At 39.5% G+C, this 24,056-nt stretch overlaps 1 protein-coding gene across 7 annotated transcripts in view; it reads right to left on the bottom strand.

The window, feature by feature from the left end:
• Positions 1-24,056, bottom strand: part of NRP1 (neuropilin 1) — a 158,039-nt gene that overhangs the window by 45,517 nt on the left and 88,466 nt on the right. For all 7 annotated transcript variants that reach the window (XM_063710214.1, XM_004049248.5, XM_004049249.5 and 4 more), the window contains one exon: positions 2,878-3,033. In XM_063710214.1, coding sequence (XP_063566284.1) covers positions 2,878-3,033 — 156 coding nt within the window. The remainder of the gene's footprint in view (positions 1-2,877; positions 3,034-24,056) is intronic.

The following is a 24,056-nucleotide window of genomic DNA, read 5'->3' as shown; positions in this document are numbered from 1 at the left end:
TTGAATTTAAGTGGCCTGCACAACTAAAGGTGGTCAAATGCTTTACAGAGTTGGTTGTGGCTGGGTGTAGTGGCTCATGCCAGTAATTCCAGAACTTCAGGAGGCCAAGGCAGGAGGATTGCTTGAGGCCAGGAGTTTGAGACCAGCCTGGGCAACATAGTGAGACTCCATCTCTCCAAAAAAAAAAAAAAAAAAAAAAATTAGCCAGGCATGGTGGTGGTGCATGCCTGTGGTCTCAGCTACTTGGGAGATTTAGCTGGGAGGATGGCTTGAGCCCAGGAATTTAAGGCTGCAGTGAGTTATGATTGCACCACTGCACTCCAGCATGGGTGACAGAGCAAGATCCGGTCTCTATTTTTGTTTAAATAAGTCCGTTTTTAGCCTGATCTCTCTCTTGAGACGATCTGATATCCTAATTTATCCCAGCCTGTGATGGCCTTTTGATTTCTGCCCTAAATCAGCATCTCTCCCTGGAAATCAATCTGTGTGGGAGCATTTTTGTGTGACAAAGAGTAACGGGCAGCTGCCAGGGAAGGAGGGTCGCCAATGATGGTGTTCTCCTTATGGGGGCAATGAGTCCTTGTCCGAGGGAGACCAGAAGTCTGGCAGGAGAGCTGTGTGCCCTGGTGCAGGCAGAGGGGAGGTGCATTTTCCTCCCACTGAGGGAGTTTTCTGTTTGCTGAAAATCATGTTTTATACACATTCTCTCCAACACGAAGAGGGTTGCTGGAGTTGTTGATGGTCGAAAGCTGCACTCCTGGAGCAAAGTGGGAATGAGGGTAGACGGGAGTGGCTGGAAGCCCCTAAAGTACAGAGAAAGGTGGGGTGGGCAACAATCATGAGGCTCTAGGTGGATGTTCTGATTTCATTTAGATTTCATTAGATTCTGATTTCATTAGATTCAGCTAAAGTGCTCAGAACAGATGCCAAGCTCTCTGCCGACTCCTTCCTTATTCCTTCTGCCTCTCCCCCTGAAGCCCTTCTGTGTGCCAGGGGTTCCCAGGGCAAGCTGGGTGCACTGTCAAACACCCCTGGAATCTGTGGGTGCTCTCCGACAGCCCCCCTCTTCTGGGCCATGCGAACAACCAGTGGACAACAGTTGAAGAAAACATGTTGGTGAAATAGCCTGTATGGTTTTCTTTTCCTTAATAAAAAATGGTCATGTTGCTATTTTCTTTCATCCCTCTTATCTGCATGCATTCCAGTATAAAGATAATGAAATACCAATTAAGTTTATCACTTAACATTATCTTAGACCTTTCACCTCATGGTTCCATTTTGTTCTTTTTTTTTTTTTTCTTCAACCTTTAAGTTTCAGGGTACCTGTGCAGGATGTACAGGTTTGTTACACAGGTAACTGTGTGCCAAGGTGGTTTACTGCACAGATCATCCCATCACCTTGGTATTAAGCCCAGCATCCATTAGCTATTTTTCCTGATGCTCTCCGTCCTCCCACATACCCCGCTATCGACAAGTCCCAGTGTGTGTTGTTCCCTGCAATGCATCCATGTGTTCTCATCATTCAGCTCCCAGTTATAAGTAAGAACATGTGTTGTTTGGTTTTCTGCTCCTGAAGTAGCGCTTATTTTAAAAAGAAACGTCCTGACAGTCTAAGGTCAGGTCTCCCGGCTCTCTCTGGGTTCTTTGGCTGGTAGGTGCCTCATTAGAGTTAGTGATTTTTTATTTCCTTGAACCTAAAGTATGTCTTCAGAAATTTATTCCCAAACAAGAATCAGTCATGAAACTTGGGGTCAAAATTTACTCACTTCATCTCCATGAGCGTTGACTAGGAAGGTTCTTGTACCCCAGACAAACTGGTTCCATGTCCTCCAGGACTAGACAATGGCCTTGAACTTGCCTGCCCATAGCATTTTCCTCCTACAGAACAGCTATCTATCTGTAGCTGCTTCCATCTTGCCTGCCCTGTCCGAGAGTGGGGGTTTCACTGCTAATCAAAGGGAATTAATAGATTTTCTCACTTCACACCCAGGGGGCTTTTCTCAGTTCCAGATCCACAAGGAGAAAATCAAGTACGTGAATGCTCAAAAGAGAGACAAGGACAGGTTAATTGGCCTCTTCTCAAGCCCATCGTTGCAAGCTACCTGGATCTTTGCTCCTATCCTCATCAATTTCCTGTGTTTTGCTCAGCCTCCAGGGCAAGCTTTTAATTTCTGGGAGATGGTGAGTATGAATTCGCCGAAATCTTTTGATTAGAAAATCAGAGCAAGTGTAACTTCAAATAAACAGGCAGGCTGAGAAAAACATCTCTGTTCCAAATGAGCTAGGGCAGAGCGCCGAGGGACACAGTATGGTCTGTGCTGCCTCCTTGGTTGAAAGCAGTACGGAGGTAGTGTGTTATTTGTGTGATCTGAGGGAACACAATGAAATACCTTTGGTTCCAAGCGTTCTTACAAGAAGCAGTCAAATGCACTTGTAAATTAGTTTGTGAGCCACAGTAGATAGATGAAAAGAGGTTTTCTAAAACTAGCTGATTACAGACAGAAAGAATCTATGAAAGGATGAAGAAATCGAGGGGGGAAAAACAACAAAACCCCAAATTGCTAAGGTTCTAAGAGGACAGTGTTTATCCCATGCAGAATCTGTGTCCCCATGGGGGGGCTTACAGCAATTCTTGAGTCTGACACTTAATTTGGCCTGTATTGACTTTTTTTTGGAAACATTCATATAATTTCCTCCCGGCTTCTGGATCTGGGAACATGAGACCCCTTGGTCAGATTTAAACCTCTAATTGCACTTTTCATTTCAAATCAATTAAAAAATAAACCAGGCCAGACAGAAAGCTACCAAACAAACAAGTAAAAATTGATCATCCATTTAAAAGACCAAATTGGTTGCCACGGTGGCAGCCTAACTTACAACAGGTTTGTTTCCTTCTTTTATGGTGATCCAGTCTTCCCCGTTGGAGCTAACGTCGATCTTGTAAGTCTTGACATAATATTTCTTCTTGGTTTCTTTTGAAATGGCGCCCTGTGTCCCGACAGCCGTGACGAAGCGCAGAAGGCCCAAGTCTACCTGCAAGACAAGTACAAGCGTGGTCAGTGCACTATCCCTGCAGCACAGTAACCCAAAGCATCTTTTCCGGTGGGCTCCACGTTGTGGCTTTCATCCACCTGGGATCAACAGGGCCTAATTCCATCGGGTGTCCACAGTCCCTGACTCCTCCCTTCCATTCCTTCTAAAAAAAGGCAAAGGCATGATCAATGTAAACCAAAAATAAAATTCTAAGTCCCCTGACCATCTAAATGGACACCTTATCCCAGCAAGGGCATTCCAAAGCTAACCTGAAAAACTAGTTCAGGCTATGATAGGACAGTGTGGGGATCAGACAAGCCTCATTATTATACCCTCATCTCTGTTGGAATTGATGATAGAACAGCTCTTTAAGTCTGAGAAGAAACATCTACAACATATTCTCTGTGAAGCCTGCTACCTGGTCTTTACCTGTACATTATCTTAACCCAGACATTCCTAAGTCTTTAGACAGTAACTTAACTCTTTCAACCAATTGCCAATCAGAAAATCTTTGAATCCACCTATGACTTGGGAGGCCCTGTTTTCAGATGTCCCACCTTTCTGGACCAAACCAAGGTACATCTTCTATGTATCTGATTGATGTCTCATGTCTCCCTAAAATATATAAAACCAAGCTGTACCCAGACCACCTTGGGTTTATGTCCTCAGGACCTCCTGAGGTTCTGTGTCACAAGCCACTGCTCACTCATATTTGTCTCAGAATAAATCTCTTCAAATATTTTATAGAGTTTGACTCTTTTTGTCAACAAAAGACAGCATGGCCCTAAGTTGGTTCCCATTGTTAAGAAGGCCAGGAAAAGACCTTTCTCAGTGTTGCAACCAGGATTGCTTGATCCCTGGTGCAAAAGAGAAAACTGGATTCAATATCATACTTTCCAAACTGCACATTCATATATGTCATCTTGCAAAGAGAAAATCAAGACAAACAAGATAAACTCACACAATGGATAATGGAGAGGCCTGGACTTGAATTCCTGTCTAACATAATCCCATTTCCCCTCTGTCTTTGGCATCCTACCTCCTTCCACATTAAATGCAGACTGAAACGATACTGACTGGAAAGCTCTAAGGGTGTTGTGGTTTGGGAGAGGGGCCATAGATTTATAACTTGGGATGGAGTAAAGAGGAAGAGGGTAAAGATTTCTGTTTCAGCTTTAGATTTCTTCCCTCCCCACATCTTCCTGTGGCCTCTCTCCTTGCAGCTCAGTTTGAGAGGCAGGTGGATTCCAAGTCATCAGGTGGGAGAGACTGATGTCTCTAGGAAACAACTGCTTGGGCTTGCAACCTTCTCCTGGTAAGTTTCCAGTGGAAAAACTCCTCAACACCACAGCCTTGCCTTCATCTCTCACTAGCCTGTCTCATATCCTGAGGGGTGGGGCTCTTGGAAGGCATCAGAGTAGTGATGACCAGAGGGTGACTGAAATCTCGAGGGTCTGTGATTTCATCCCAGGGCCCTGTGATGTGAGTGGGAAGGAATGGATTTAAGCAGCAAGCACTCCATGTTCTAGTCCAGACTCTGCCATCATCTTTAGGCTTCTGGGCCCTCATTTGTAAAATGAAGGAGTGGGATTAGATAACTTGGAAGACTCTTTTCGACTCTGACCTCCTATAATTCCTTCTTTCATATGTGTTAGATGTTTCCAGTAGAGTAGGTTTTGTTTTCTTTAACTCTCCTTATTACCGGCATTAATAACTAAGAATAATCTTGAAAGAAAACTCATTACTAGTTTGTATATAATAGTGATATTTTCAATTTATTTTAATAAATTTGATTATTCCTATAAAATTATTTGCTCCATCAATTGTAAGCCCAGCTTTATACACAAGCTTAAAAAAAAAGTCCACAAATATATGGCAAATATTTTTTAAAGGACACAGAAAATAGTTACACATTACAACTACTAGCATTGACAAGCCCGGCATAGTGGCACATGCCTGTAATCCCAGCTACTTGGGAGGCTGAGGCAGTAGAATCTCCTGAACCCGGGAGGCAGACGCTGCAGTGAGCTGAGATCTCGCCACCGCACTCCAGCCTGGGTGACAGAGAGAAACTCTGACTCGAAAAATAAAATAAAAATAAAATAAAACAAAACAAATAAAAAAACCCAACCCCCTCCCAACTTTTGATTTTTGCTTTCCAGTTGCCATATTACAACTCAATTTTCAGAATATAATATTTCAATTAATTCTCCAGTGCCCATGGGCCACGATCACTTAAAGAATTTCCATTTTATGCACAGCCTGCCTCATGGAGGCATATTGTCTTTCATGAATTGCTTTTTTCCTGAAGGCGCTTGGAGTAGTTAAATCAACATGTTGTCTACATCCAGGAAAAACAGCACATAGAAGCCAATTTGAAGTTATAGAAAGCAGTAGTGGCAGATTTCATCTGGAAAGAATGGGGCTATCATTCAACGCAAAATAATCTTTATTTCATTTCCCTAGTTTTAAAGATATAAACTCTAGGCTCTGTGTGTTTTCACCAGATTTAAGAGAAAAAGGAACAAGAATTTAATAGAACTTAATATTTTAGAATAATAACAATAGATTTTATAATTTTAATTTAACGAGTAAGTATTTTACCAACATATTCTTATCAAGTGCCTATACTTGTTTACCAAAATTTGCATTTGTTTTTCAAAAGTGAACCATGGTACTTTGATGAATGTTTTAAACTTCCTATCTCCCTCATGTACACATTTCAAAAAGGGGAGGTGATTGATGGTTGTCAGATTTAGCAAATAAAAGTACAAAACATCAGTTAAATTTGAATGTCAGGCAAAACCAAATTTTTTTTTAGTGTAAGTGTGTTCCATACAACATTTGGGCTGTAGTTACACTAACAACTGATTCATTGCTTACATAAAATTCAAATTTAAATGGATTTTCTGTATCTATGTTATCTGACAACCCTAAATCTCACTATATTCCAGACAAATAGGTGATTTTAAGTTGCTGCAGACACTCTCTGATTTCACAATGCCGCAATCTAAAAGTTAATGGGGACTCTAAAAATGGTTGCTCTGAACAATGTTAACTGTTTTCAAATGCTCTCAGAACACTTAGTGCTTTTCTGACTGTCCATTAAAGTCATGCCCAATGCCACAGCTACTTTCAAGCTGAAGGGTCCTTAAAATCTTGAAGTCCGAGGAAGCATGAAGCAGAGCTATTTAAATAAACTCTTCCTGTCAAACTTACAGATGGCTCTTTAGTTTGGAAATGATTAAATTCCCAAGAGTGTGTATTCAGCTTGGCCTGATTTGAAATAACCCTAGAACTTCATTCCCTGGTTGTCCTTTTTCTATTTTTTAAATTTTGGTTTTTGGAGTAAGATTTAATTACTAAGTAGGAAAGAAGTTAACTGGTGATCAAACAGAAGATTCCTAGATATTAGGAACAGCTGACATCAGAGGAAGGAGCAATTGACTGGAATTAACTAGTATCCAACACAGGAAGATACAAAGGCACCCAAAGCATATGCATGAATCACTCATTAAAAAAGAAAGATTTTTTTTTTTTTTCTCAACAGCAATGAAATGCATTGGCAACCTCCTCTTGTAATTGCATAGTTTCCTGCTGTGCTTTAAAACTCTGCAGATTCTCTTATTTACCACACAGGGACACTGGAAATTTCATTTCATTTTTCTCCCTAAGATTATTACCAGTGGGTTTAGTAAGGATGGATGACAACCTCACAAAGTGATTAGGATTGGGGCTTGAACCACTGCAATTAAAACCGGATAGTACCCAGAACTCTAACAACATACAGCCTCTCCAGCACTGTGCAACCCTCACTGCTAAGACCAGTGAAGTTCTTTCCACGAGTCCTTTCTCTTAATGCCTTAGGGGAATTCTCTAACAAGGATCTGCCCTCCACTCTCAAGTGCCTGAGAGAGTTTGAGGGGAGACAGATAAAGTCCTGCTCAATAAGCATCACTGCTCACACTGCTGGTGTCTGTGTCAGGAGACCTAGAAAGACTTCATGCCTTGGTGTTCATATCTGAAGAGTTCTGGAAGACACCACCCCCAAAATTTGCCACTTTGGCATGAAGATTATTTCGAGTTGAAGGCAATCGAGAATCAACAGATGCAAGAAGAATTCTATGCCCTCCCCTTCTCTGCCTAAAAGCAGGAGATACATTTCCTTTTGGGAAGGGGGCATAAATTTTCCCCCTCTACTCTACCACGATGAAGACAGCAACATTTATCAGCGCAGACTGAGATAAAATTTGCATAAACACATCTTACTAAAATAACTCCTATTTTCCATTAGTTTCCCATATATATGTGTGTGTGTGTGTGTGTGTGTGTGTATGTATCTCCTAGTCACTTTCCTACAACTTATCCGCCCTAGAAGCCCAAACCCTCATTCTTTTCTCAAGTCACTTATCCACAACTTATCACCCATTGTTAAAATGGTGTATAAGCATCTGAATCTATTTCTTTGGTTTTTCATTTCTTTTCTGTAAGGCTTCTGTGCATGTAAAATTTAAAATATTAATGCCTTTTTTCCTGTTAATCTGTCTTTTGTCAGTTTAATTTGCAGGCCCCAGTTGCAACACCTTAAAGAGTAGATGAAAAGTTTTCTCCTTCCCTTACAAGCCTTTCTCACTGGTGTAGATGTCTCTGCTAGTCATGACCTTGGCTTCAATCTACCTTTTTAGCCTCCTGCTACACCTCTCTCTTTCCAACTGTATCACCCAGCCATATTATAATATTTGTTGCTTGTAACAGAATATAAGCCTTTTCTAGCTGCATGTCTTGACATACAAAGTTCCTTTGCCCTAAAACAACCTCTGTCTGTTTTTTGACTGGAAATGACTTTTTCCTCTTTTTGGCCTAGTAGGCTAAACCCCTTTATAGCTCATGTCCCCATCACTGAATTCATCATTCTGTTTTTGCTGTACCTCCTTCTAGATTGTTGTGCGGATTTCCTTTGAAAAGCATCTGTTTTTCCCTGCAGAAAAGTAATAAATGCCTACTGAAAATTCATAAAATGCAGTAAAGATGATAGAAGAAAATTAAGTCTCCCTAAGACCATCATTAGGAAATAATTACCAATCATAGCCTTGCAGAGTTTCTTTTCCCATGCAAAGTACATGTGAATATTTGTATGCATGTTTTTACTTTGAAAAATAAGGTCATATTACCTCTATGCCTGATAACTGGCTTTATAATGGAGTTTTATAGATGTTCTAGTGCCACTACTATTTTTTCTACATCATAATTTTTAGTGGCTGTGAATATTTAGGTATTGGATCTTACTCAACTGGATTGACACTATCAGCGGGCATTTAATACTGCTTATCTGCTAAGTTCTATATTAAGTTGTTAGGATATAAAGAGCAGTAAGAGTGTGCAAAACGCGAACCCATGATTACCGTACAGACAGGTATCATGCATCATCAAGGAAAAGGTAAACAATTTAACAGAGAACTGGAGGTGGGGGGAGCTGATTTCTATGCTCAAGATGGCTATGGGGGATAAACAGTAGGAGCTTGTGAGTGGACACAAAGGAAAAGACTGTTCCAGGGATGAGGAGGAGCAGGAATTGCAGAGATAAGCAGGAAAAAATAAATGAATGAAATCATGGACACTAAACAACCTATTATGTTTCCCTCACCACTATTGACATTATTTGTCAAAAAATGTATTGCTCTCTAAAGAATATGAGCTCTGGTTGTTTTGAAGTTGAAATGATCAGCAGTCATAAAACCCACTCCAAATCAAACACTACCCATCGTCTTGGTGGCTTAGCTTTTTGAATCATGCTAAGTTCTCATCAACGTCACATGCTAATAGGCAAGACTGGTGACCCAAGACAAGCAGCTGGAAAGACAAAGACACAACCCAGAGTACTTCTACACAATGCCACCCCTCTATGTTTTGGAGGGTTCATCGTCCTAAACAATACTTCCTTTCTTTCCATAAAAATTCAGACACACAATAACCATAATTAAGTAACCTGCTTTCCCTCAACCCAATCAGCTCTGCTCTAATCACCATTTTCTCATTTTGAAAGAATATCATTATTTCACAGCTGCTTTATTTTTAATTAGAAGATGGATGTGATTTCACATCTGAGTTGGATATACTTCTGTTTAACATTAAGGGTGATGGTGAGGGGTTGTGATGATGGCAGTGGGCAGGGATGGAATGGAACATCAAATGCATTCACTGAAATTGTTGAACGTTTTCCTCTGTGTGTGTGACAAACATAAACATCTGGTATTTATTGATGGCATGTAGACTATTTTACAGAACTTTATCAAACTCCTTTTGAGTTCTAGTGGCCGCTTTCTTTTTCTTTTCCTTTTTTTTTTTTTTGAGACTCTCAGTCTGTCCCCTGGCTACAGTGCAATGGCGAGATCTCAGCTAACTGCAACCTCCACCTCCCAGGTTCAAGCAATTCTCCTGCCTCAGCCTGCAGAGTAGTTAGGATTGTAGGCCCCCGCTATCACGCCCAGCTAATTTTTGTATTTTTTTTTTTTAGTAGAGATGGGGTTTCACCATGTTGGCCAGGCTGGTCTTGAACTCCTGACCTCAAGTGATCTGCCCGCCTTGGCCTCCCAAAATGCTGGGATTACAGGCATGAGCCACCGTGCCCAGCTGGTGGCCACTTTCTAAGTTACAATACATAGCGCCGTTGGCACTATAATGATTAGAAATGTGACCCAACACAATACCCTGTTTCCAATATGGATATGAAATTCTAACACTGGTAGTGGAAAGTCTACCCACAACTTACTTTCACACTGTGCGTCACTCACAATGAGAAGATCTTGTTAGCAGATACAGAAGAGGAAACCCCAAGCCTTTCCTTTTGGGTGGGGAAAAGTGTGTGAGTAGAGGAAAACAGTTTTCCTCACCACTTCTAGGGGTGAAGGGGCGATGTTGTAGCAGTTCCTGGGTGGCGAACTCCCACCTCCCCACGGCACTGGGTTCTACCATGCTCCCAACTTACTCTTTGTTGTAAGATATCTACAGGAACCATCCACATGCACCATATGGCCATGGTATTGTCTTAATAATGACAGGAAACACATTCCCCAGACAAAGAGAAGCAAGGAGAAGCACACATTTTACCAGGAATCACTTGAGGACAAAGCAGCATGTGTAATAAATCATGTAGCAAATCTTTGCAAACTGCTGGTTAAACACCAGCACGCAGCCTTCCAGCCATGAAATGAATATCACTGCTTTCTATAATAATACATAACCAACCAATATTGGTAATGTCATAACGTGGAAAGCCTCATTTCTAAAATGAAAATCTGTCTTACTCAATAAAATACCGCCCATTGAGCTAGCATTGGCAAGGGAGCGTTTACCAGCTTTTAACACTCCCAAGGCAGGTCAATACAAGGGCCTGAAAAAATAGAGGACAAAGAGCTGAGGTCTGATTAAAAACAGGAAAATATTTTTTGAGGGGGAGACTGTCGGATTTTCTTTGGGGCATCTCTGATGACTCAAAGAGCTGTTTAATTCATCACTTGACACTACAAGCTAAAGAAAATATTTTTAAGCAATTGTCTCATTTCCTTAGATAAAACACATGTTTTTTGACAGAGCCTGGGCCTGTGAACATCAATGCTATTCTAGGCTCTGTGGGCTTAACTCACAGTACCTGACCATTGTGCTCATTAACTTAGGATCCTGGACTTCTTACTGTTATGAATCTGAACGCAGTCGCTTTAGAGTTAGTGACATAGCTCCCTATCTCTTTCTGTGTTGTGTCCCTATGGTGGTATTACCTGGAAAAAATGCTGATGGCTAAGGCTAAAATTACCATTAATAACCAGAAATTCACAGTGCAACCTCTACGTGTTAGGCATTTTATGAAGGGTTAAATTTATATACAGTGTCTCTTTCAATTCTCACAACAATCATACAAGGGAAATTTTATGGACAAAGAAACAGAGGAACAAAGTGATATGTACCTTTCTCAGAGTCACATAACTTACCAGTGTTTGACCCAGGACTTATACCCCAGATAAGACTGGTGGCCCATGTATGAGCTGCTACACCTATGCTATTCCCCAATTCATATTTTATAACCATAATGATTAGAAAGATAGTTTATAATTTCTCAGTAATAATAATTAAATCCAATAGCTTTTCTTTTTGGAGATTCATTATTTTATATAATTATAAGGAATATGAAATGATTTCTGATTGTGTTGACTATTAGTTTAAAGTCAGCACTGGCCACTGACAAGCAAAACTTTGCAAATGATTTATTCATGCTGTCAAAAAACAAAATGGTAGCAATGAAACATTTTGAGCAAAGGATAACAATTAAACACTTTAAAATTCGGGTAAAGAATAAAAATACCCAAGTAGAAGAACAGTGCAAGGCAGGAAAAATCTCATGAATTTTCTTTTAGTCTTAATTGCCTGAATTAATGCCTTTTTCCACAGTTAAATTAAAGGAGAGCATTTTCCTGGGTGGAAACAAATAAAACCTTTGCTCATAGTAAAACAGTCCCAAGTGAATGAACAGATGAATTTTCCTACCAGAAGACTTGATCCAGCCAGTTAGAATAACATGAGATAAGGCTGCAACAGCACAGGGGCAGTGGAAGGGCTGGCTTCCCTGACTGCCACTGCAGTCACAGCAAAAGAACAACAAGAAAATGAGTAAGAAAAATGAAGGCCCCACACAAGGGCTGACCTCCGTCTTTTTTGGCAGATGAAAGGAGATAGTGCTTACATGGGCTCTGTCACGTCTGGATTTATAACACATTCTCCCACTCTCATGTGAATTTTTCTTTTTGCATGAATCAGGAGCAACTAATTAAAAAAGAAATATTTAATTCTGACATGTTCTTTGAACTGGAGTCCCATCTGGTTCTGTTTGAATAGTAAAATCTGCTGTAGTTGTTAAAACTGGCAAGTAGCATTGTCCAAAAGAAACAAAAGGGACTCGATGCAGCAGGTTAACACTCCAGCATTTCAGCTAGAGACTTTTCCAGAATCCAGCTACCCAAATCACTCCAATCTGGAAACCATAAAGATCAAATGTGAAGGTGAAGAATGCCATTTTCAGGTGGAGTCACTACCATTGCTCTACATTTTCTTAGTGTGATGGAAACAGCATCAGGCTCTGAAAGGCCTTTGTTTGAGAGCAATGCATGGAACTGTGGCAAGCCACCAGAAAACGCTCAGCTTATTTTATGAAACACATTTAAGACAAATACGAGAAGACAGTCTTCATGCATTGGACGCAAAACCTGAGGGCTTTTTTCCTTTTCCATATTATCTAGAGCAGATACAATTGTATTCACCAAAACCAGACAAATATTCCATTTACACTCCTCTCTTACTTGATAAACCCATAAAAATCTGGACACCGGGACACACTACATTCTGATAACAAAGAGGGAGAAAATGAAATGGTGCTGGGGTTTCTATACACTCTGAAATACAAGTAATCAACATCTAATGCAATTTGAAACTCTTATGTAGAGTCAAAGAGAATGGCTGATTACATCTCTATGCTTTAGAAAAGATTGTTTTACATTTTTAAGACCTACGCCGACCTGTGAAATCTTTTCTCCTTTAAAATAAAGTATTTCCCTTCAATTGCATGTTAACTTGCAGATGAATACCTGGGAAACCTTTAACAGCTTGGTCAAAAAGATGACATTTTAATGTCCCCTCCTCCCCTTCCTACAAAGAGACTTAGGAGTTCTTTCCAGGCAGTAAAAGATTCAGGGACTTAATACTTTTAATTAACATTTTTGAATGCTTATTTGTAAGTTACATTTAATTTAAAACCTGAGCCTAATCCTTTGATTTGGAAAGAGGACACGCTGTCAGAACAGACCAAATGTAATCCCTAGGAATTTGGCTAAGATTTTAACTTAAAAACCGTCTGATAGAAATTGCCTAACTGAAATTTCTTAATAGAGAAAAAATAAGTATGCTACAGTTTTAAAACAATGGTAATCAGTCTCAAATATGTATACATGGGATGAAAATCTTCCGGTCAAGAACCTCATAGGAGAATCAGCGCATGTGCTCTTGCTAGATGGGTTTACTTAATAAAGAGTTAGCGAGCACGTACTACATAGAGGGCATGGGTGGGTATTGTGCTCTTCTAATATAACTCTTGATTCCATCTGATTGTTTATGTGTAATATCCATGAAAGCTAGGAAAGTATTCGTCTAGTAGAAGACCAAGAGGGTAGGAATTGCATGGGTTAGGTAGGCAAGAGAAACGTTTGGGTTCAGTGCTGCTGATCTGGTTGACTGCAAGGGTACAGCTCTAGACACCCTGTAAGATTAAATAGAGTGTGTATACAGGTCACCCATTCCTAATATTTGTCAGCCCTAAAACAAAGAGGGTAACAGTAATAGAAGAATGAGTTAACGGCTGGTTTGGATTTCAGCCACTTTAAGACTTGGTAGCAGAATTGGTGATCTCTGCACATAATTCAGTAGGACTGTATTGTGTTGATAAAGTATTGCTGACGATTATTGTCTTTGTTACTATTAAAAACTTCTCTGGGGCAACCATTATGTGTCAGGTATTGTACTAAGTGCTAACTTCCTGTACCTCATCTTCCATTTTCTCAACTGTCCCGCAGACAGGTTTTATAGATAATGAAGCTGAGACGTAGCGCAATTAAGACCTTTTTTTTCTTCTTTTTTTTCACACTCCTGGTCTTTCTGAGCAATTATTACCTCTGCTTGGAGCCTAGCAACTGATAAACTATGGAGCCCAGAGTGTCTGCTCACACAGCTGCATCCCAAAGCCCAATCATGGAGCTTCACACATCGTAGCCACTCAAACTAAAAGTGTGAAATTACAGTAAACTGAAGAATGCCAAGTATCCAGATAAAAGCATTTCGTCCATTAAATCCAACACACATTTACTGTATGCCAGGATCTGGAAGCACACAAGCCTATGTGGAGGTAACGATGTTATGAGACTGAAAGTAAAAAGTGTCAGCCTAGTGATAAGTGGGGCATTATGGGATTCAGAAGAAGGGAAAATTACTTGTGGAAGGGTCTAGAAAGGGCTTGATGGAAAACAGGTCATTTGAACCATTCAAAGTGGACCTCATAGGATAGGGGGTTGGACTTTGGCTGGGGAAGCAGAAGCGGCCAGCGTTGATGAACTAATGGCAGAAGAAACACACACGCGCACACACACACACACACACACACACAAATCCCACCCAATTGCTTACATTTGAAAATATTTGCTATGATGAATATTTTCCTTTTTCTTTTTTTTTTTTTTTTTGAGATGGAGTCTGGCTCTGTTGCCCAGGCTGGAGTGCAACGGTGGATCTCAGCTCACTGCAACCTCCACCTCTTGAGTTCAAGTGATTATAGTTGCTGGGACTACAGGGGTGTGTCACCATGCCCAGCTAATTTTTGTATTTTTAATGGAGATGGGGTTGTGTCCTGTTGGCCAGGCAGGTCTCCTGACCTCAAGTGATCTGCCCACCTTGGACTCCCAGCTGGGATTACAAGCGTGAGCCACCATGCCCGGCCTGATGAATATTTTCCTTCTATCTAGTATCTAATGGCAAAATTCCTTCAGAGAGCAAAGATAAGTGTCCTCCCCCACTGCATACACACACACTCACACATACACAAATGCACACAAACACTTTTGCATGGGCCTTTATGTAGTCCAGGAGTCTAGGCTGTGAAGTGTTTGGCTAGTGACAGAAGGACAATGAAATCTTCTTCGTAGGTAAACTTGAAGTTCATGATCATGCACCACACTGCTGAGGTAATTCTGCTAAAATGTGTGGCTTCACTGCCTCTGGGAGTCCAAGCATTCCTGGGAATGAGACAAAACCTCAATCTGCGTGAGTCAGCGAGACTTCTCTCTTGAGTCTAGCAGCACACACTGCAGCTCCTATCCTCTGTGGATGTCTACATTTAAAATAAAACCTGTCAATGAAATGGCACAGAAACTGTGGATGCTTTCTTTAAAGATTCACGCTTCTGTTGAAATCACACTGTTCTCGCCTCAAACATTTAAGGAGAAGTTCATGAGTTCAGAGCATGATCTTCTAATGATGAGCAGTTGTGTTTCTAATATCCAGTCCAGTGTGGAGAGAACTTGATGGGTGGCGATTATTCATTCATAACACAAATAAGTGCTAGGTGCTTGGGTGAAAGGGAGTGAAGGTGATAAGATTCCTGCCCTCTAGACAGTGACGGAAAGAGTCAAGTAAATAGTAAATCACAATACGGAGTGAACAGATTGCATTAAAATGAATCAATGCATTCTGGTACAACAGAGAGAAAACTGGGGTGATGCAGGCAGCATATGGTGGAAAAAAGCACAGACCCCAGAAGTAGCTTTGTAGCTTTGACCTGCAGGAGTGACCTGGATAATGTTAAGCAAGTTACTTAGTCCATTCAAGTCTTAGTTTCCTCTACTCTCAAACAGAAATGCCAATGCTTACCTCATTTAGTCATTCTGCACGGCTACTATGAAGATCACGATGATGAATATGTACACATATTAACCATGAGAATGTGACCTAATATTTTTTTACTTAGTCTTTTGGGTAATTGGAGTGGGTGCCTGTGTGTGTGTGTGTGTGTGTGTGTGTGTGTGTGTGTGTGTGTGTGTGTATGTGTGTATGTGTGCGCATAGTTTTGCCAGTAGTACCTAGATTATAATTCCTTTGAAGGAGAGAGAGAGTCTCCTTCACTTTAGGCCAGGCACGGTGGCTCATGCCTATAATCCCAGCACTTTGGGAGGCTGAAGCAGGTGGATCACTTGAGCTCAGGAGTTCAAGATCAGCCTGGGCAACCTGGTGAGACCCTGTCTCTACAAAATATAAGAAAATTAGCCAGGTGTAGTGGCATGCTCCTGTAGTCCAGCTATTTGGGAGGCTGAGGAGAGGATCACTTGAGCCCAGGAGGTCGATGCTGCAGTGAGCTGCAATCGTGCCACTGCACTCCAGCCTGGGCAACAGAGGAAGACCCTGTCTCAAAAAAAAAAAAAAATGGGGGTCTTCTTCACTTCAGATTCACCCATTTTCACATATAGTGCCTAATTCTTAACAGATGCTCAATAAATGTTTGCTGAATTTAAATTCGATGTTATGTAAGTCTGGCATTGCCGGCAAGATCTGAAACTCCTTTCCTCCAAACTGCCTGTCATTAAAGTCAATGTTAAGGTGTTTGAGCAACTGAGTTATACCCTTAAGCTAGGAATGTGACTACTCTTATCTTAGCATTTCTAACTGCAAATATTATAATGAATCATAAACTTTCTAGTCCTTTGAAAAGTCCACCACTTAAAACTAGAGTCTGCTAACTGATGAATTTCACTGGCTAGGTCCACACTGTGTGAAGTATTCCTTTTTATTTATTTCTCAAATGACCTCTCCCTAACTTAATAGTGGTTCTCTTTCTGGAGTTACCCCCAAAGGCATCAGGGATTAAATAAATTTTTCACTATATCTATTATGCTCTCAAATACCTCACTCAAACCTCGTCTCAACCTTCTTATTTTAGAGCTAAGGTTATTTGCAAGCATGACGTCCACAGGATGTTTATGTATCAGATGTTTACCTACCTGGTATCTCAGACTTCTCCCATACCCTTCCTGTATTTTTGAAAATACAACAACATCAGAATTTGACTGCATCACTAGAGTGACTGCATCAAAATGGTTTTACCAAATTAACATATGGTCTTTTATAAGTTGTTGGAATTGGAGCTTTCTGTGGATAGGAAATGAATGTAGACTTCAGGCCTTTTGCAATCTGTGTGTTTCTTTGTCTCATGGTCTCTGAGAAGCAGCCTCACAAAAAAAAGCCTCATGGAAGAAGTCTTGGAGGTGGCTGTGCAGTGAGGCAAGGATGTCTGACACCCTTCCAAGGTGAAGTTATTCACACACACACAGACACACACACACACCTCTCCAGGTTTTCAGCAGTTTAAAGAAATTTTCATGCCTAAAAGACTGGGAAAGTATTAAATAGCATGTACAGGTAAGGTGTATTTTTCTTTTAAAAGCTGTTATTCTATGCTACCCATAAAGTTTTATCTGCACGATTGGGTGATTTCTAAGTGGCTCAAGATAAACACACACTTTTACTCAAACAGCATCTGTCTATTCCAGCACAAACAAATGCCTTGCTGATTATTGGTTTTGCAGTTAATCATGGCTTTAATTTTTCTACCTTCCCCTTTAAGCTTGGTTTCAAAAACAAACACAAGGATGAATTTCTGGAAACTAAAGACTTGCAGATGAGGGTGATGGTCTAAATCAGTCTCTTGGCCTATAAAGTTTGACAGCATCTTTTTACACCAATTTTCCATGTATTTCCCAGTGATCTAGGTGGGCCTCTCCTGGTAATGAGAGTTTCCTGTGCTGATGGAGAACTTGGAAGTGCAGGTGTCCAAAAAAACTCTCCTTGGCATTAAAAATCCTGCAAGGAGCTGATGGGATTACTGAGATTAAAGTCGGCTGCCAGCCTAAGGTTATAACGAATGCTACCCTGGAGACAAGAACGAAGAGAAAGAACAGGCTGCCTAGGTACAGCTGGTTGTCAGAAATTGTGGGTAAACAGTTAGTCTCTGAAGAAATGCCAATCATTCCTGAGAATAGATGAAATGAACTTCTCAATTTAATATTTGGTCAACTGCATTTCCCTGTTGGAAGCTTATCATTCAGCCAGGAACTGTATATGCTGATTTGTTTTTGAAGCTCACATTAAGGGGATGGGGAAAGCCTTGCAAAAATGAATTTTCAAAGAATGACTCTCCAAGAATATCTTGTGTAATTAGAATTCACAGCAGATGTTTGGAACTGAGCAAAGGCCAGCCTAGGGCAGGAGAAAGGCAGTCAAAATAGAAACGCCATGTGTGGAGGTAGAAAATGAAAATGAGGAAGGAAAAAGTGTTACCCAGTTATCTGTGGTTTCTGCGCTCCTCTTGGGAGAAAGGGGCAAGGCATCGCATTATTCTGTGCTCTGAAGACATGTGCTCCCTTTGCCATCCAAATGCAGTCAGTGGACAGAACTCAAATTCTTTTCATGTTCCAGAAAAAAAATCTATTGATACTAATTTCGTGCATTTCAGCCAGGGTCACACAATGGAAAAAATGCATCTGTACAACAACTTTAAACCATAGGAGGACAAACACAGATGTCACACTAACTACATCGTGTTATTCCTCTCCTAGCACTGCCTGAAGTCCTTAACATAGTGGCAGCTGTGGCTCACATCTATTCACTGGAACCGTTCTTAAAACACGGTTGGATACCTCTATTTCAACCACATACTTGGAGGTGACAAGAGGTGAAATGCCTTTTTGGTGAACATGACTGTGCTGTTGTATGTGTGTGGTGGTGGTGGTGGTGGTGTGTGTGGGGTGCATCTTTGACAGAAAAAATAGGGCTAAGGCACATGTTTGGAAAGGCTAAAAAAAAAAAGACATTCCTTTCATACAATCTTACAGGTTTTCAGAGCAATAGAAATCCTCTCACGTTGCCATTATAGTTTTAGATGCAAAGTTAAGGATTAAAACATATCACTTTGAATGATTTTAATACATTCCAGTATTGAAAAAGAAATGAATTGATTCTTAATCTGTTTGAATTATTTTTGATACAAAGATTTTAATTCAGATGAATTTTATATGAGAAACATAAATATTCGAAATCTAGACACTTTAAAGAAAGATGACTAGATAAATAGATGTTTGTATTAAACCCTTCTGGAAGAACAGCAACATTCTTCCACTAAGGAAACTGGATTACTGTATTACAGAAGTTGATAGTCGGAGCTGAATTTCAGCATATAGAGGTTGAATCCCAAATCACCTCTTCCTGCCTCCTTTTACTCCCCCCAGAAGACACAGGGCTGTCCAGATGAAGGTCATGTAAGATGCTCAATAAATGAATTCACCTATTTACAAGTGGCTGATTTTAGAGGAAATATCATAATAAATGAACAAAAGTATTGTCTGATTTTTCTTTACGTGGTAAATGATTGTTAAATAAACGAATTCTTGCCATTTTATATTGGAGCTTTCCAAATAAATAACAGCATCCTTATAAATATATACAATATTTAGAAACTACATTAAAACTAAAGAATTAATATAATGTATGTGCTATAAAATGTTGCTGATAGAGACTGGCAATGATTAGTTTTGATTTTTAAAGGTATGTTTAAATAACCAGGCCAGTAAAATTCTGCATGTTACACCCCATTTTTTAAGGTGGAAAACTTCAAAAAATTCTTTTCTCTTCTCCCCCTAAACTCTGTGTACCTCCAGAAATATCAAAAAATTTTTCTTCAGTATTTCACATTTCATATGATTTTCTAACTTCTTTTCATTATCATGAGTGTTTCCCACTGGAAATGTGTATTTCATTTCCAGATCCTCAAACTTAAGGCTCTATGAAATTTCTTGCACCTGTAGCCATTCGCCTTTGGGTCTACCTGGGTCTTGGTCTTTTATTCTGAGATGGGATCTACCTGCATCGGCTTTAGCCCTAGGTAAACACACCAAGGCTAGACAGATAAGACAAGTATAATGAGTTTCTTCATACAGCTGGATCCCTGGTGCTGCCTTTTATTTTCTTCTTTCTGGGTTAGTATTATGGCCTACAAACTACTCAGAATGGAACATGGTATTTGTCTTCTTAAGGAAGGAAAAAATAGCAGATTTTGGCAAGACTTTAAGGTGTGAACAGTCTGTAATGGTGGGTAAGCCCATGCCTTACAGATATTTCCTTCAAAGACTGGAGGGACATGAAAGATGAACTGTTTGGGCTTCATCTTATCTCCCCCTGTGGGCTGCACTTTCTTACAAGATAGCACAAAAGCACCAAGGAAAAAGGCCCCGCGAGTGAGGTTTCTATGTGAAATCCCCAGAGAAGCTTCCTGATGAAGCCAACCTGAACGATTATTTGATCTAAGAAAAAAAATCTTGTTAATTAAAAAATTTGCTATGTGCTGCCTCACATAATTATCAATAGTGTTTAAGACAAATTCCAGCTATACTCCATATATTTATATGTTCATCTTAGGCAAGCTCAGGGCACTAGCTGATTGAGTAAATTTATTTTTAATAGAATCACAGAATTTTAAATGCTTGAAACAACCCAAGCACCTGTCTGGTCCGATCACCCATCCCCTGGAGAATTTCACTGATAACCTTCTCAGGCTGGCTAAAAGAATAAAGGAGTTTATTTATTTATTTTTCTAGATCCAAAATATGTAGTTAGAAGTTTAAAGCATTGGAATTGTAGGAAGAATAAAACTTTGGTAGAATTGAGACATCTCATTCTCCTGAAAGAAGGCAATTAGAATAATGCCATAAGTGCATTTTTCACCCCTTGGGGTAAACAGAGCTGGGAAAAAAGTGCCCAAGTAACATGCACAAGTGCATATGTGATCCTCCTCAATCCTAACATGTGCAATTAGTCTCAAACACTTACTCTGTTCAATAGTTGGAAATATAAAAGCATAATGTATTTTATTACTATTGGGATTTATAGAGCATTTTTAAATTTAATCTACTTTCCTCTCTTTATTTGAATCCAGAATTGAATGAGATTAGATGGCTAAGGGAGGGAGGGAGGGAAGGAGAAGGAGAGTGGAGAACGAGGGTAGAGGTTTGTGTGTGTGTGTATGTGTGTGCATGCATGCTTGTGTCTGTCTATGTTTCAGATCAGCATTCAAAATTGCTATTCTGACGTGGATCACAATTGCCATTTTGATGTGGTGCTTTCAAATGGTGCATAAAATGAGAACTACACAAGGGTACAAAATCCTCATCCACACCAGGGCTTTGGAATTTACAGGGTTCAGCTCTCTCTCACCTTCGGAGAAGGTGGCTGTGGATGTGCTAGAGGAGTTTTAAAGTGTGGGTTCTGACAATTCTGAAGAACACATATTTTTTTGCTCTGGTGCTTTCAAATTACGATATGAAAGTTATTTAAAGCTTAGGAGTTGGTGTGTTACCTCACACGTGACATAAATGTAGCCATTGCTCCTAAATGTGAACATTAATGCACTCTGTAAAAGGTGCAATTATTACCGCTGGGACAGAAATCAACAAACTCCACCAAAGGAATTTCTTAAAACTGCTATCATAAAATCTGTGCATGTTATGGATTTCATTAACGTTTTACTCCCTGAGGATTCCCAATTGTATAATAACAGAAGTTCTCTAAATTTTAAATACCACAGACAGGAACAGCCTTTCACCCAAAACAGATGTGAAACCATCAACTTTGCCTCCTTATTGGTCCACAGATATGAAACTGGTTGGTAATTGATAGCTTTTAATGTGTTGCTATTTAGGTTACAGAAGTGGAAACTTAATATTATCTTTCCCATGAAAAGATAAGTTATTAACCAATAGACAGCCTTTTCAACCACAATTCTTTACTCTTGATTATATTTGAATTAAAAAAAATAAACCAAGAACTCTCTGATTTACATACCACATAAAAACAAAACTAGGTAGGCAAAGGTCAGTGACATACAACGTTCATGTGTCAAAGAGCTAATTTCAGTCTTATTTTGCCTAAATCTTGTCAATGATAATTTGCAATTTTATCCTGTGCTTCCTTTTCTTAATCCCATCCTTATTAGTGCATTTTGAGACCCAATTGTACAGGCTTCTAAAATAACATCTGTATTTATTTAGCTAAAAACAGTTCACTTTTAAAAGCTAAAAATAGGGAAGCCTAAGATAAATAAGCAGGAAGGTTTATGAAGCTATTTTCCTGCATAAGGCAAACAAACACATCTGTATTTTTGGAAAACAAAAGAACTACGGTTCTGTTCAAATAATATCTACAAGCAGTCAAGAAGTGATAAAAGCCAGCCAAACAACAATGAATTTTTTCTTTCAAAAGGCTGATTATATGAAAAAAATGACTTGATTAGAATTTTAGGATCTTTTACGCCAGCGGTTTTCGAGTGGGGGTGATTGTTCCCTAAGTAGGATATCTAGCATTGTCTGGAGACAGTTTTTGGGTTTTGTGACTTATGTGTGTATGTATGCTATGTGCTTCTAGTGAGCAGAGGCCTGGGACACTGTTCAACATCCTATCTTGCACAGGTCAATCCCTCCAAAAGAAAAAGATTATGCAAATAAAAATGTCAGTATTGCTCAGACCAAGAAACCCTGCTCTAGATGTACTCCAACCATGTAAGTTAAAGCTTCTGCAGTGATTGTTCAATTTCATAGGCGTCATTTGCCAGTCAGCAAATAAGTAGGGATAGGCTGGGGTTTAAACATGCTTGCTTGGTCTTCAGGACACCAGCCTCAACAGAGACTCAAATCCATTTTCATCTTGTTACAATGGAGTAGGAGCAGGGATGCTAAGATTCTAGTCCAGGTTCTGTCATTAACTTCCTCTGTGGTCTTTCAAATCACTTAACCTCTGAATTTATGCAAAATAAGGGATTTAGACAAAAGGATGCCTGTATCCCTTTTAGTCTTAAAGTTGAGATATCCCTGAAAGAAAAATAATTCTTCTCTAGACCATAACTATGAGTGTTTGTTTCAAATAGACACTGGCATCAAACAGTAAGAAACCAAAACTTTAAGTAAAATGGAAAGTTGATGCTACACAGGTAATTTATTTGTAAGCGTAATTCTACCTGAACAGTGGTGGTTCTCGAAGAATTGTCTTTTTGGTGATGCTTCATCATCAAAATCTAAGAGGCTTTTTCAAATATCATACATTTTCTTTAAGGTGTGTTGACATGAAATTAGTATAATCATTGGACTGATTTTTTAAGCTGAATTAATTAGTCAACTTGACCAAAATGGTTAAAATCATATTGGTAATTTCTTTCTTTCTTTTTTTTTGGAATTTCTACAAAACAAAACAATCAGTTAAAAATATCCAAATAATCATCTCTAATGTGTGCACCTGTTTTCCCCAAATCATACCCTTCTTTAAAAAAAAAAAAACCTTAGCATTTAATCCATCTCTACCTACATATTCCCTTCAAATGACTTCCTGTGATGTGAAAAGCCATGGTCCCAGGACGACATTAGGAAAAGTTCCTCAGGACACTGTAGATTATGGAACAGACTTCCTGGGTGGAAACTCAGTCATAGGTAACAGACCTCTGCTTCATTAATGGGTAGTATGTAAAGCATTTATTTTATGGAGGAAGTAGAAGTCAATGCAGAATCAGGGTAAGCACCAAAAGCTCACCTTGGGGAATTTTTTTTAAAGCAAATTGTCTTCCTTCCAGATGAATGTTTTGGTTGAAACAGCATATTAGTATTAGTTGCAATAAACACACACACACACACACACACACACACACACACACACACACACAGCACACCTGGGGAATCCACATCCATTTGAACAGCTGTATTTTCCCTAGTTTTGCCAACACTGTATTTTACATGCATCATTCCACATTTGGGTAACCCAGTGAGCTATTTTTGTCAGTTCTCTACTTACAGATTTATAAAGTATCATTTTAATGTAATTTTGGCAATTTACTAATGATCTGAATGAGTTAATACACCCCCTAAAGTGTCTAGTTTATAGGCACAGAGTGTTTACAATCAGGATAACCTGGTCCTATCTATGCTCTGGATCAGTCAATTTAGCAGACGGAACCAATTTTGAATACAACACTATGGACAAAACCTGTGAGAAACCAGCAATTTGGTGAAAAAAATCAAAAATGATTTCACAGGCGATACCTGTTCCACACTCAACCCGTTAATACTGGAGAATAAAAAGGTTTGTCCAGAAAGTTTAAGAGAAAAGAAAATTGTATATGAAACTTGTTAAAACAAATGACATTCTAAAGCTTTAAGGTAAATTACTTCAGTTTCTACTTTCAATGTGGGGAGATTCTAACTTTAAAGATAAAACAAGGGTTTCAAGTAACAAATTCTTCAAACTGAATATGTCAGCACTCACTCATCGCACCTGAAATGTGATAAATATATATCACACTACCATTTTTCAGAGGAAATATTTCCAAGGGCTCATAAGTTATTTCACTC

The sequence above is a fragment of the Gorilla gorilla genome, chromosome 8, assembly GCF_029281585.2.
Source record: "Gorilla gorilla gorilla isolate KB3781 chromosome 8, NHGRI_mGorGor1-v2.1_pri, whole genome shotgun sequence".
NCBI classification, from domain to species: domain Eukaryota; kingdom Metazoa; phylum Chordata; class Mammalia; order Primates; family Hominidae; genus Gorilla; species Gorilla gorilla.
This window is presented reverse-complemented; position numbering and strand designations above follow the sequence as displayed.